We start from the raw sequence: 13,378 nt of genomic DNA on the forward strand, positions 1-13,378 counted from the left end.
CCATACCATACCATACCATACATACTATACCATACCATACCATACATACTATACTATACTATACCATACCATACCATACATACTATACCATACCATACCATACCATACATACCATACCATACCATACCATACATACCATACCATACATACATACTATACTATACCATACCATACATACTATACCATACCATACCATACCATACATACTATACCATACCATACATACTATACCATACCATACCATACATACTATACCATACCATACCATACATACTATACCATACCATACCATACCATACATACCATACCATACCATACATACCATACCATACCATACATACCATACCATACCATACCATACATACCATACCATACCATACCATACCATACATACCATACCATACATACCATACCATACCATACATACTATACCATACTATACCATACCATACCATACCATACCATACATACACAGACACATGCTCATATAGGTATGCTAATTTTCTGCAGACCAGCTAAATGAAGCCACATTAAATCACTTTGAGGGACAGTGGGGGGAGCGAGTCTTTTGGCACCAATATTTTGGGGGTCGCGATAGAACACCATAAGATATAATACTATAGCATACGATATGATACATTACAATACAGTACGATTCAGTACAATATCATGTGATATGGTATGAAAGGATACTGTATGAGAGACTTGATACAAAGTGTCTCCTTTAACCGTGGGTATATTTGTCTTAGACTTCAGGGCTGCACACATACAGCTGCCTTCACGCTGGGTCTAATAATAATAAACAATCAAAACGAACAACAATCAACAATCTATGTTAACAGAGAATCACCTACCAATGATGACGTTAATTTCACATTATCTATACTGCACGTTTATATTTTCAGACATAAATAAATGAAAAAGATAAGAACACCACAAAGCCATTGCACAACCCATACCAAAGGGTAGAATACGAAACATAGTGCAAAAAATTGTGAAAAGAAATCGAATGAATGCGTGGAAGATGGGTTAAAAGGGCCAGAGTAATGAATTTTAAAAAAACTACCAGCCCACGCAGCAATCAATGCATAAACTAAAATTTCTGTACCACAAAATCCCCCCCATCCTCTTTCCATTTTGTTCCCCCAGAGGATTTAAAATACAACAGAACAGAGCCCAAAGCAGTGACTATTTAAACTCAGACTCTGAATCATTAATCATATTCCTCCATGCTCAATCACACAGACGACCAGGAGAGAGGGTCCAGGCCCTGTCTCCCATTAACCAAGCCTGTCACGTCTCTAATCCACGGAGCCCACTCAAGACCCATATCTGAGGAGATAACACACATGGCCATCTTTGATTTATGACTGCTCGTCTTTCCTAAGATGATCCTCTTGGCAGGATAATAGAACACAGACAAACCCCAACCTATCAAAGCTCTAAGCATTCAGGCTATTGTTGAACATTGGTAATGTGAGTGGTGGTCCCTTTGGGGAAATTCAAAGAATAAAGCCCTTTGAAAGACTAAATCGCAAATCATCCTCACCAACTAAACTAAATGATTGAAACCACAAGAAAGAAGGGAAAGAAGAGTACATGTGAGTCATAGATAAATGCGTTATTACATTTAAATCTATAACACTGGTATAACACATCAAGAAATAAGTATTAAGATTGACAGATGAGATTTATGATCATGACTTTGTTTTTAATGCAGCAGAGAAGAGGCCAATAAAGTGTGAGGTTGTAAACAAAGCTGTGGTAATGCTTAAGTCAAACCTCCAATCAGCGCCCAAACCTGGCTGTCACAACCGTCACAACCCAGGAATCTAACGCACTGCTTCAGCTGAATAAAACATGATAACACCTAGACTCCCTTTAGATGTGAAGTTATACCAGATGTATGAAAACTAAATAAACATCAACACAGTCTTCAGATTTGTGATCACTCTGATCCGTAACCAACATTGATATAATATTCATTCAGTGGAGTCGAATCATTTTTTAATGAAGACTTCATCTAAAATGTTAAAGGCTAGAATCTGCCTTTTAAGTAAGCTTGCACTCATACTTCTGACCGCCTTAATATTCACTAGTGCTAAGTACAAAGTGAACGAAACGCTGGCCTTTAGATTTTGTATCAGACGTGACTGAGTTCTGAGTCAGAGCCTCCTTGTTTGACTTCAGTACGAATTACATAATGTCATAATTAAGGGTCATATTAAAAAGGTGTAACAGTTTTCAAAGCAATATTTGGATGACTTGCTCGTCATAGGAAGAAAATTGAGGGTTGAGAAGCTTTGAGAATTATTTTACTGCCTGAATTACATCAATCAGATAGCATACGTTATCTCAAATAACAAACTTCTGTTAGCTTTTAAATCTGTTAAGCGAGAAACACTGTAGTAAAGCAGTGTAATGTAGTAGTGTGGTAAAGTTGGCTGCAGTGTTTTTGCTTATTTAATGGTGGTTTGGGGTGTGGTTAGAGTTTCATTGACAGCTGATAAAGGAGGCCAAATGGTGGCTTGGGGTTAAAAATTCATCACATTGATCCATTCAGAGTTTTTCAGAAAAGCAAACATGCCACAAACTGTGGAAACTTCTGAGTAAACAGCCCACTTTTCATATATGTTGATGCTGCAAATATAGATCCTGAATGAGATGTAAAAGCAGTTAATTACCACCATTTTATTTAAAAGAATCTAAATATAACAGTGAAACTGCATTTTGATGCTGTATGCCAGGGGTTTTGGTTAAACTTATATATAAGTGGAGCAAAAGAGTGCAGAAAAAGAAGAGTTTCATATACAAATTTACCTCTTCACAGTTCTTATTCTTATTTACAGATTGTTACTTATATATATACATTGTTTTCAGAATTGAAAGCTTTGTGCAGAGCAATGCTGAAGACAGCAAGGTTAAAAAAAATACAAACAGTCGGAACTGGAGGACAAATACTCAGCTGCCATCAATTCTGGTTCGCAAAGCGAACATTTAATAAAAAAACTACTTTTTTTCTCTTCTCTCTAACCCTCAGCTATCAGGACATTGTGGCAGCGTGTTTTCCGCCCCATCTATTTTGACCTACAGTATACAGTATGTGTAAATGCTGACTTTGTGTGCACAGCGGTTACATGTGCATCTGTGTGTGCACTGTGTTTCTCTCTGTGGCAAATGGATGTAATTTGTCACATTGGTTGGGCGTCTGGTTGATAGAGTGAGAGCCTAAGCAGGGTGAACACAGACAGAGAGCACAGCTCTGCTTCCACTAAGATGTGTGGCGAAGAAACGGGTACAGTGAGTGAATTAACTGGAGAAATGATTGAAAAGGCCTGAGAAGTGAATTGAGCTTTATGAACATCCATTATGGGGTTGGAGCACTGGGAAGATCATGAGAAAATTGGATGGCAAACGGGAAGAATAGCAAGGTTGGACAGGGGGGGAAAATGTACGGAGGAGGGCAGAGGTGTAGTGGGAATAAGGGTTGAAGATTTGACGACGTTTCATCAGTGATAAGACATGGACAAAAGGAAAAAGGTGAGATTAGAGAAATTGGATCAAGGTTGAGAAATAGAAATTGAAAGGAAATGTGCTTCTGTCACCTACATCTTCCTGAGGGAATAAGGATAAGTGTTGCAGTCTTTAAAATATTTGTCTTGCTAAACAACACTTGTCTATTCAGCTTATTTTGTACTGATTGTGCCGGTCAGCTGTTTATGGCCAGACATGGTTTTCTCACAGTCACCAAAAATATTCCCCAAAATGGTCGGTCCAATCTAAGATGTCCCACATAAAAATCTGAACCTTTTCTCAAAAGAAGACAAAAAAGGAAGCAACATTTTTAAGTAAATATTTGATGTCAACTCTGAGGTAAGCTTTATCTACTTTGTTCTTTATGCTTTGAAGGACTGGAGCTTACAATGTTATCACTCACTCCAACCTGTTGCCCTCACTATCTCCATTACCCAGATGATTGTCTCAGAATAGCACATGTTAATATCATGGAGACAAATAACGCCCAGGTGAAATTACTGAGAGATTATGCCCTCATCTATTTGACTAATGGCCTCAACCTGTTTTCCATCAATTATCTCAGGATGCATTGAGGGAGGGGCAATTTATGCAGGAAACCTGCTGAATTGGGGCTCTTTTCAATGCATATGCAGTGACATTCTTTCAAGTCCTCCATTGATGCCATCAGGGACATCAATAAATCATGTTGTAAAGCAGGATCCTGCGCAGTGATCCAATGCAGGCTTTGTCCCACCAATCATTCATTATTAGACTCAATGTCAGCAGACAGAGGCCAGAGTGGCTGTCAGTGAAGCTAAAGTTACACTGGGTGAAATAAAAAACTGCCCAACATTTATTCCTCATAATGAAATTCTGCTTTAAATTTCTGCCATGGATTCTCTTCCAAGCAAAGACTCGATTACAGAAGAACAATATAGCTCAGGCACATACATCATAAGTCCTCCAGCCCAATCAATCATACAGGGGCACTTAGTGTGTGGTATGCACTAGCCTGCCTGGCTGCATGATAAATCCTGAGATTGGAGGGGGGGCTGTCCTTGCTGTAGAGGGTTGGATATTAGTCTTTTTTTTCCAGGGGTCACCTCATGCTACGTGCAATGGAGAATGATGTAGCTCAAATGTACAGCACCAATCTGCCTATAAAGCAAGTGATGCAGCCAGGATGGTCGTGTCGCATCATCAGTGGGCAGTCGGCAGTGTCACTGTTAGAGCTGGAGGTTCTATAGGAAGCCAAAAATGAGAGCTGCAAAATCATCCATCAATAAGGATCATCAGGCTGTACTTCAGAAGTGTTACTGCTCTGTTGTCTCCCTGCTGAGACAGCACTGAGGTATGCTGTATGCATAGACAGCAAAATATATGCTATTACAACCAGATGGATTAAGGTCACATCAAAAACAAATTCATGAAACTGCAACACAATCATAGATCTTAGAGTAAGATGTAATACCTAGTGATATGATATAACTTCCTGGTTGACATTTAAAAAAATGATGTTTTTTTTATGACCATTCTGCAGCCTAATAAAACATTTAAATAACTGTTTTAACTTCAGTATAAACATTCTTTATTGAGGTGTAACATTTGTCAGGGGACTACAGGTAAAAAGAGCCTTAAGGCGAGCTCTGGCTTTATGTGTAGACACAAGATGTAGGAGGTAATGTTCATGTTCAAGTCATGGTTTGAAATAACTACTTGAACCTGGTTAACTAGTTTTACAATACAACATTTCTTAACAATGACAAAGTGATCATATGTTACCTTTTTGGCTACCCGCATAACTTCCAGAAATCCAAAACCATGAGTTTGAATGTGGCGTTTGTGATCCTCCTACTCAGCTGCCAGAGCCTGAGTGGCAGATGCACTGATATTTAATGCTAATTGGTCAAGGTGAAAAAAGAGAGAGAGAGAGATGGTAGGTGGGCCCTCGTGATATCAGCTGGAGTAGTAGGAGTAGGAGTAGTAGTAGGAATAGTATAAGTGACCCCTCACACCCCGGACACAAATTCTACAAACTCCTCCCCTCCGGCAGGCGCTACAGATCACTGTGCGCCAAAACAACCCGCCATAAGAACAGTTTCTTCCCCCAGGCTGTCACTCTGATGAACACTAAACCATAGCAGTGTCATACCTGTTTGATCAATACTCTCTGTAAATATACATGTAAATACACAATGCAACAATTCTCCAAGCAGAATTCCATATTTCTATTTTTTGTATTATTTAACTTCTATTTTTATAATGTAAAAACTACCTCTGCTACTCACCACTGCACTTTATCATATTATTTTAGCCTGTACATATTAGTCAAGCCTATTGTTGTTTCTTTGTATTTATAGCTGATGTTATTGTTATTAAATTTTATTTTATTTTTTATTGTAGGTCTTATTCTTATTCTTATTCTTATTCTTATGCCTTGTACAAAGAGAGCACAGTTTACTAAAGTCAAATTCCTTGTGTGTTCAAGCATACTTGGCAAATAAAGCTGATTCTGATTCTGATTCTAGTAGGAGTAGTAGTAGTAGGAGTAGTAGTAGTAGTAGTAGTAGGAGTAGTAGGAGTAGGAGTAGTAGTAGGAGTTGTTGTAGTAGTAGTAGTAGTAGTAGTAGTAGTAGGGGTAGTAGTATGAGTAGGAGTAGGAGTAGTAGTAGGAGTAGTAGTAGTAGTAGGAGCAGGAGTAGTAGGAGTAGTAGGAGTAGTACTACTACTACTTGTTGTAGTAGGAGTAGTAGTAGTAGGGGTAGTAGTATGAGTAGGAGTAGTAGTAGTAGAAGTAGTAGTAGGAGGAGTAGAAGGAGTAGTAGTAGGAGTAGTTGGAGTAGGAGTAGTAGTAGTAGAAGTAGTAGTAGTAGGAGTAGTAGTATTAATATTGTGGTAGCAGTACAACCCCTTAATAGACAATCTTGCTGTGTATTTTTCCTTTCACAGTCAATAATATAACAGTTTTGAAGCCAGAAATGCTGGCCTGCCATCGGTTGAAAGGAGAGGTTCAAGGTCTTGCTAAAGGGACAATTCCAAACATGCACAGGAGGAGCTAGAGATCAAACCAAAGAAATGCAAAGGATTCAAGTCACAGAAGCTTACTGGCAGTGGATTGCAAGGTCGCACATCAGTTCACAGAGATTACAATGAAGTAGTTCATATTTATACTTCTTCATTTTAAAGTTTTAAGTTCACATTATTTTCTTTTTCTTTTGTAGCATCAATACACTCTTTTTCACTTTCAACATCTTCATTCAATCGAAGTTCTACCCAAATTAAGACCGCTACGCTATACACTATAAAATGTTCATGGTTTCATAAATGAGTAATAAATTAATTTGTTCAGTTAAACATTTAACAGAATGCTGTTTTAGTGCATCACTGCTCATTGGTGTTCTTTTGTTTAACCTCTTTGGTAACATCTGACATGAAACTAAAAACAGACAATTCTATGCTCAACTGTTCATCCCCACAACTGATGTCCCAACATGAAGGTTTTGAGTGTTCACATGATCTCTTCTCACAAACAAGAATTTTGGTATTGACAGAGATATACTTCATTCTTCATTCATTGCATTTCGCATAACTCCCCAAACAAATATGGAGGATATGACCTCAGTGTCCTATATATAAAATACGATCAAAATCAAATCATCACACTTAAACTTGAAGCCTACTTTCATTTATGTTGTCTTCCATTTTCAAGCACCTGTGAAGTTGTTTTGAATGTGCCTGACCTAAAAAAAACTTGTCTGAGGCTGTTTGAATATTTGTATTCTTAAGCAGTATGTGTCTATCAACAACCTTGTTGATGCGACCTTGAGAAAGTCACTGAAGACTCGCTGCCTTCACTTTCATTTTTGAATGTTCTTGATAACTCAATAAAAGTACAAGAGCTATATGTCCACCTCATCATTTAATAAGATAAGTATGCAGAAGAGCCAATTTTTAAGCCCCGGGGCAGTGAACCATAACCAATGATTAAGGGTGTACTCCTCCCAACCCCGCCAACCCTCCATGGATCACATTTATCCTCGTTTATGCTAATCAAAACTACTCTGCAATCGCGGACAAACCTCTGTGGGATTCCCTCCAGATCCCTCGGGGCAAATGGAGAAGGCTTTATCAACAATGCTTATCAGAATACCAATGAGTCTCTATCACATCATACAGGCACACTCACACACCACAGCTCTGCCATCTAACACGAAATGAATTCATATCTCACTTCTCAGGATAAACTCTGACAGACCCGAATCAAAGTCATCGTAAGCCATGAATGGAGACTGTTGTTAAAGGTAGTTGGAGCCTTTAATTTAAAGCTTTGACATGCTGTCATAGAGCCACAGAAGCAGATCAGATCCATCAGCTTGGGGCAGACAGGACCCTTTATCAACCGGCCGACTGGAGAGTGTCTGACTAACTGCTGCTAAAATGGGATTATCACGCCTGGGCAGAGCACTGTCAGCCCTCACCGGCTTCAATGGACTCAATGCACTCCTTTAACTACGGCCATGACCAACAATGGCTCTACAACTGTACTATTTTTGTTCAACTATTACCTCTACCATATAACTATAACTATATGCAGGTTGTACTAGTACAGTATTTCTTCAAGTACTACAGCTACTATGACTTTTACTAGAAGTACTACATCTCCACTACTACTACTACTACTACTACAATTACTATGACTAATATCACTCCTACTGCTACTACCATAGGTATTAAAATCCCTTCTACTACAGTTGTTACCTCTAATGCTACTATTACTATAATAACAACAGCTACAACTTCTTCCAATAAATGTCTCTTATGCAACAATACAAAAGTAAAACATCAACCAAGAGTAAAACTACTCAATACATAAAATGAAGCCTTTCAAAATAATGTATTGGACTATGTGTTTGCACAGATGCGTAAGCATCACTTTGATACTGCAGCTGCAAAGGGTGGTCTAATTTAAACCTTTTTACAGCTGCTGCAGACTGTAATCTATCATAATTTATTACACTGCTTTTACTCATCACCAACCGTGTTAAATACTTGATTCTGATTGGTCAAAACCCCATGACAACCCAATGACAAATGATTAGGATATAAGTTGTTTTGTAACATCCGCAGCAGTTACTAATAAAGTAGAACAATTTAAGAATAATACAAAATTGCTCTCTGATATTTGGAAGAAAGAGTCGAGAAGCATAACGTAGTAGAGAACATTAAGTAGTAGAGAAGCTTAAAGTAGTAGAGAAGCTTAAAGTAGTATAGAGGCATAAAGTAGTAGAGAAACATTATGTAGAAGAGAAGCATAAGTAGAAGAGGAGCATACTGTAGTAGAGAAGCATAAGTAGAAGAGAAGCATACTGTAGTAAAGAAGCATAAGTAGAAGAGAAGCATACTGTAGTAGAGAAGCATAAGTAGAAAAGAAGCATACTGCAGTAAAGAAGCATAAGTAGAAGAGAAGCATACTGCAGTAAAGAAGCATAAGTAGAAGAGAAGCATACTGTAGTAAAGAAGCATAAGTAGAAGAGAAGCATACTGCAGTAAAGAAGCATAAGTAGAAGAGAAGCATACTGCAGTAAAGAAGCATAAGTAGAAGAGAAGCATACTGTAGTAAAGAAGCATAAGTAGAAGAGAAGCATACTGCAGTAAAGAAGCATAAGTAGAAGAGAAGCATACTGCAGTAAAGAAGCATAAGTAGAAGAGAAGCTTAATGTAGTAGAGAAGCATAAAGTAGAAGATAATCATACATTAGTAGAGAGAAAACATTAGTAGAGAAGCATAAAGTAGTAGTAGAGAAGCATAAAGTAGTAGAGCAGCATTAAGTAGTAGAGACGCATAAAGTAGTAGAGCAGCATTAAGTAGTAGAGAAGCATAATGTAGTAGAGAAGCATAAAGTAGTAGAACTGTCATACTCCTCTTTTTAAAACCATATGACTTCACTGCTGCAAAATTATAAAAAAAAGGATGTTATTCAAAGGATTTCTCTTTGCCTAGTTTGTAATAGCGTTCATGTCAATATAGACACTTCATTGACGAGATGTATTTTTCTAATGAGATAAGTCAGGTGGTGACATATCTCATCATCCATATCACCCTAAAAGGAAACAAATGTTTCTCCTTCCTGTTTGATTATGCTGTATTGCAGAAGAGTCTGTCACTCAAATGCAGTCTATCTTGATGAAGAATACCAACCTTGTTTATTATTTACTTTTTCATGACTAACCTCACAATGACAGATCTTTCTGGAGTTTATCCTGATGTTGAGATCTAAACATATCCTGGGCGTATAAATAGAGTGTCATCTTCACAGTAGCACAAACAGACAAATTCCTTTGGTTGCTCCTGGGTGTGTTCGTCTGCCATTCTGTGCAGAGTGTGTGTCCCGTGGGGTGGAAACAGACAGATAGGGCACATCCTGTGGCCCTCTGGAACAAGCCTGGCGGAGCAAGACTGTAAGGGCGGGGTGGTGGAGAGGCAGAGCGGGGAGGGAACTACAGATGTGAGCCCGGTGATAAGAGAGGGGAAGCTTTCGAAACAGGATAATGGCTTCCTGTTTGAATGCTCCGCAAATTGTTTGTCAGGTTACAGCAGCTTTGAAGAGAGATGTGTTTATCGGAGGATCAGGCAGCAGGAGAACGGGAAAACAAGAACAACAAAGGGTTCTTGAGCTGTTTACTGGGATAATGATTTAGCTACTGTGGCAGAGGCAAAGGACCTAACAGGAAGGAGAGATGTTAAACAAGAAGTTGTGTGGAATCTGTGGAGGATTACATACTTCAAGTTATACAACTCCTCCAACTTCACAGACACCACCAGTTTCCTCCACATAGTGTGTTTGTGGCTTTAACAAGTCGACTAACTGTTGCAAGGCACAATTTAACAACACAAGACAAGACCAAATTGGATAGGGAAGATTACTCAAGCCCTGTTTCATCATTTGCACCACACTTCACACTAACAGCCTGTTCAAGATATCTATTTTTTAAGGAGCTGACTTCCAAACACAATTTGCACAAATTGCTGTATTTGTCAGGCTTTGCTTTGAAGACCGAGCTGCCAGATGAAACCTAATTTGCTATAAACAAGTGAGTTCCCCCCATTGATTCAGGAGTATTATGTCATCATAACAGGCTTGCATAAGTACAAAAGGGTGCACTGGTGGAAAAAGAGAGATGACAGTAGCACAGAAAACAGCACAGAGGCTGACTAGAGGCAAAAAGAGAAACTCTGCGCATCAGGCACCTGTTATCTTGCAACATAATCCATCTAAGCTCTCCTCTATCAGCAGCATCTCTTCTCTTGCTGCAGCCTCGGGGTGTTTCAGCACATCTGTCTCCTGCAGGCTCGTCCAGAGAGAAAAATGAGAAATGTCCTTGAAATGCACAGCGATTTCAGGCAAAAGGCAACCATGATGGAAGAGTAGTTTACTCTGGACTCTACAGAACACATGACCTCAATGCTTTTAAAGACCACCTAGACAAAACAACTCAAAAAGTAGGCTCAAATATCCTGTCATTATGAACTCCAGCGAAGCCATTCCATAATATGACCTCCCTCCACCTCTGCTACGGCTTAAAGCACTCCCCTCACAGCAGTCTAGTCCAAGTTTATCACTTCTGAGGGATTGAGACAGATTTGTCAGCAGACAGCCTTTTTGGCACCACTGCCCTGAGGTGGAGCTCTGGGGTGAATACAAGATTTCATCAGCCTGTTTAGCTAACTGTCCAGGAGCCTGGTGGGTCCCAGTCTGACCCCCCCCCATGCTCCATATTCATGTGACATTCAGTGCTGGTAGCCTGCCAGAGCTCCCAGAGCCTTGATCTTATCCCCTGAATTTAAAGCAGCACAGACTTGGACCACAACAACAACATAAGGGACACTATTTTTACAGTACGTGATTTTTTATGCTGGTTTGATTAATCGTTAATTTAGGTGACATGTTAATTGAAATGCTTACAAAACGATGAGGAATAATTCAGATTTCTTGCTGAAAGCATTACATAGCAGGTTTAGCATTAAGACTGGAAACAGTGTGTAACTAGCCTGGAATCTTTTTATTTTTATTTTTATATTTTTTGGACTTTATGCCTTTATGGTGGCACAGCTGAAAAGAGACAGGAAATGTGGGGAGTAGTGAAAGGGAAGACATGCAGCAAATGGTCGCGGTCAGGAATCGAACTGGCGACAACTGCGTCGAGGACTATAGTCTCTGTATGTGGGGCGCTTAGACCGCTAGGCCACCAGCACCTCGCCTGGAATCTTGAAAGATAAAAGATCTGCTTGCTAGCATCTGTAACTATCACGTATAAACAAGTTATATCTTTATTGTTGTATCCGTGCAGAAACAAAAGTGTAACTACAAGTTTTCAAAACTTGTAATGAAGATTTTGCTATATATTGTGTAATATGTTATTTTTTAGCTTAGCTCACTCTAGGATTTTCCTTGTGACAACTTATCAATATAGTCTGTATAAAAACATAGACAGGACAACAGCTCCCCCAAAGTGATGCCAAAACCTTAAGAGCTCCTCCTACTGACTTGCTACAGTATAGCACACAAACTCTGCCTCCTACATGTTAACATATGGAACATGGGTCCAACTTAAAAATATATACACTCAAGGTAAATATGCAATTTGGTTAGCAGAAGAGGCATTACATTAATCCTGCTGTGCCACCTTCAAAATCTTCCGCACATCTTGGTTTCAAAATCCAACACTGACCCAGAATGTCAGCGTCCATTGAGGTGGTATATTGGTGTTACTTTTGTCATTGAGAGGAGATAGAGGCGCGCCGTCCATATTAATATACCATCAATGGTTAATATGATTTTCTATGTGAAGTATGCTCTGGCTGTCTGTTGTCTCATGTACATAAGAAGAATATAAAAATGATAGCAATCTTCTCATCTAACACCCTGCAGGAAAGCAAAAAAGCTTTTATGCTGTCATGTCAAACTTCAACATATCAGAACAACTTATGGTGTTCAAAATATTTGACTTAAAAAAAATAAATGGATGGCTCATATTGTCCTTAGTTTGACATTTAAAGTTACTCGACTTAAATCTAATTGATTTTTTTGCTGTGATGTCAATGCAGAGTATTTATAACCCTTAATCAGATCATATTTAACGCTTCACATTCAGCCATCATTTCATCCAGCCCATGTCAAATTAATCTAGCATAAACCATGCAACCACACACTTTACTGAGACTGGAAAACGTCCTTTTGTACCTGAAAATCTTGTGGTGTTTGTGTTCAGTGCTGCTTAAGTCTTATTTGTGATAAAAGTTGCTTTATGTTGCTTTATGTTTCTGTTTTAACTGTGCATAAGCAGTGTCTTCTGGCTGCAAACCCAGGACACCCTGCTGATGCCTTTTCCCCACCCTTGGGTCTACTCACTCAGCAGCTGGCAGCGCAGGACCTGCAGGCTTGTCTTCATGGTATCATGTGATCCGGCTCCTCCTCCACAGTGCTCATGGTTCTCTATCAAAGACAGAAAGAGAAACTTCGCTTTCAGACTTCAAAATCACATTCAAGTCATGTTGAAGTATCAGTGTGATAAAGTGTGATTAAGAAGAGAAGACACAGAAGAGGAAGAGGGGATTTCAAACATGATTGTGGGGATTAACCTTGACAGTTTAATCCTTGTAATGACTGCCAGACAACTGTTACCTCTCACAGCGGATAATATGAATTACACCTAACTACAGTTTCAAAATAAAAGATCATTTGGGACCGCAGCGGTGGTCAGATTCAACTGCCAGGCTCTAAATCAGCATTGGCATCCTGCAGGCTGTGCTGGTCAGTAAAACCAATTATAGAGCATTAAACATTGACCAGTAAGCCTTGTTC

General features: G+C 39.1%; 1 protein-coding gene across 3 annotated transcripts in view; it reads right to left on the reverse strand.

Moving 5' to 3' along the window:
- The window catches only part of tmem108 (transmembrane protein 108), a 66,907-nt gene that overhangs the window by 12,000 nt on the left and 41,529 nt on the right, over nucleotides 1–13,378 (reverse strand). For all 3 annotated transcript variants that reach the window (XM_034705864.1, XM_034705865.1, XM_034705863.1), the window contains one exon: nucleotides 12,926–13,009. In XM_034705864.1, the coding sequence (XP_034561755.1) occupies nucleotides 12,926–12,965 (40 nt within the window). In that variant the 5' untranslated portion in view covers nucleotides 12,966–13,009. The remainder of the gene's footprint in view (nucleotides 1–12,925; nucleotides 13,010–13,378) is intronic.

The sequence above is a fragment of the Notolabrus celidotus genome, chromosome 17 (genome assembly GCF_009762535.1).
Source record: "Notolabrus celidotus isolate fNotCel1 chromosome 17, fNotCel1.pri, whole genome shotgun sequence".
Taxonomy (NCBI): Eukaryota; Metazoa; Chordata; class Actinopteri; order Labriformes; family Labridae; genus Notolabrus; species Notolabrus celidotus.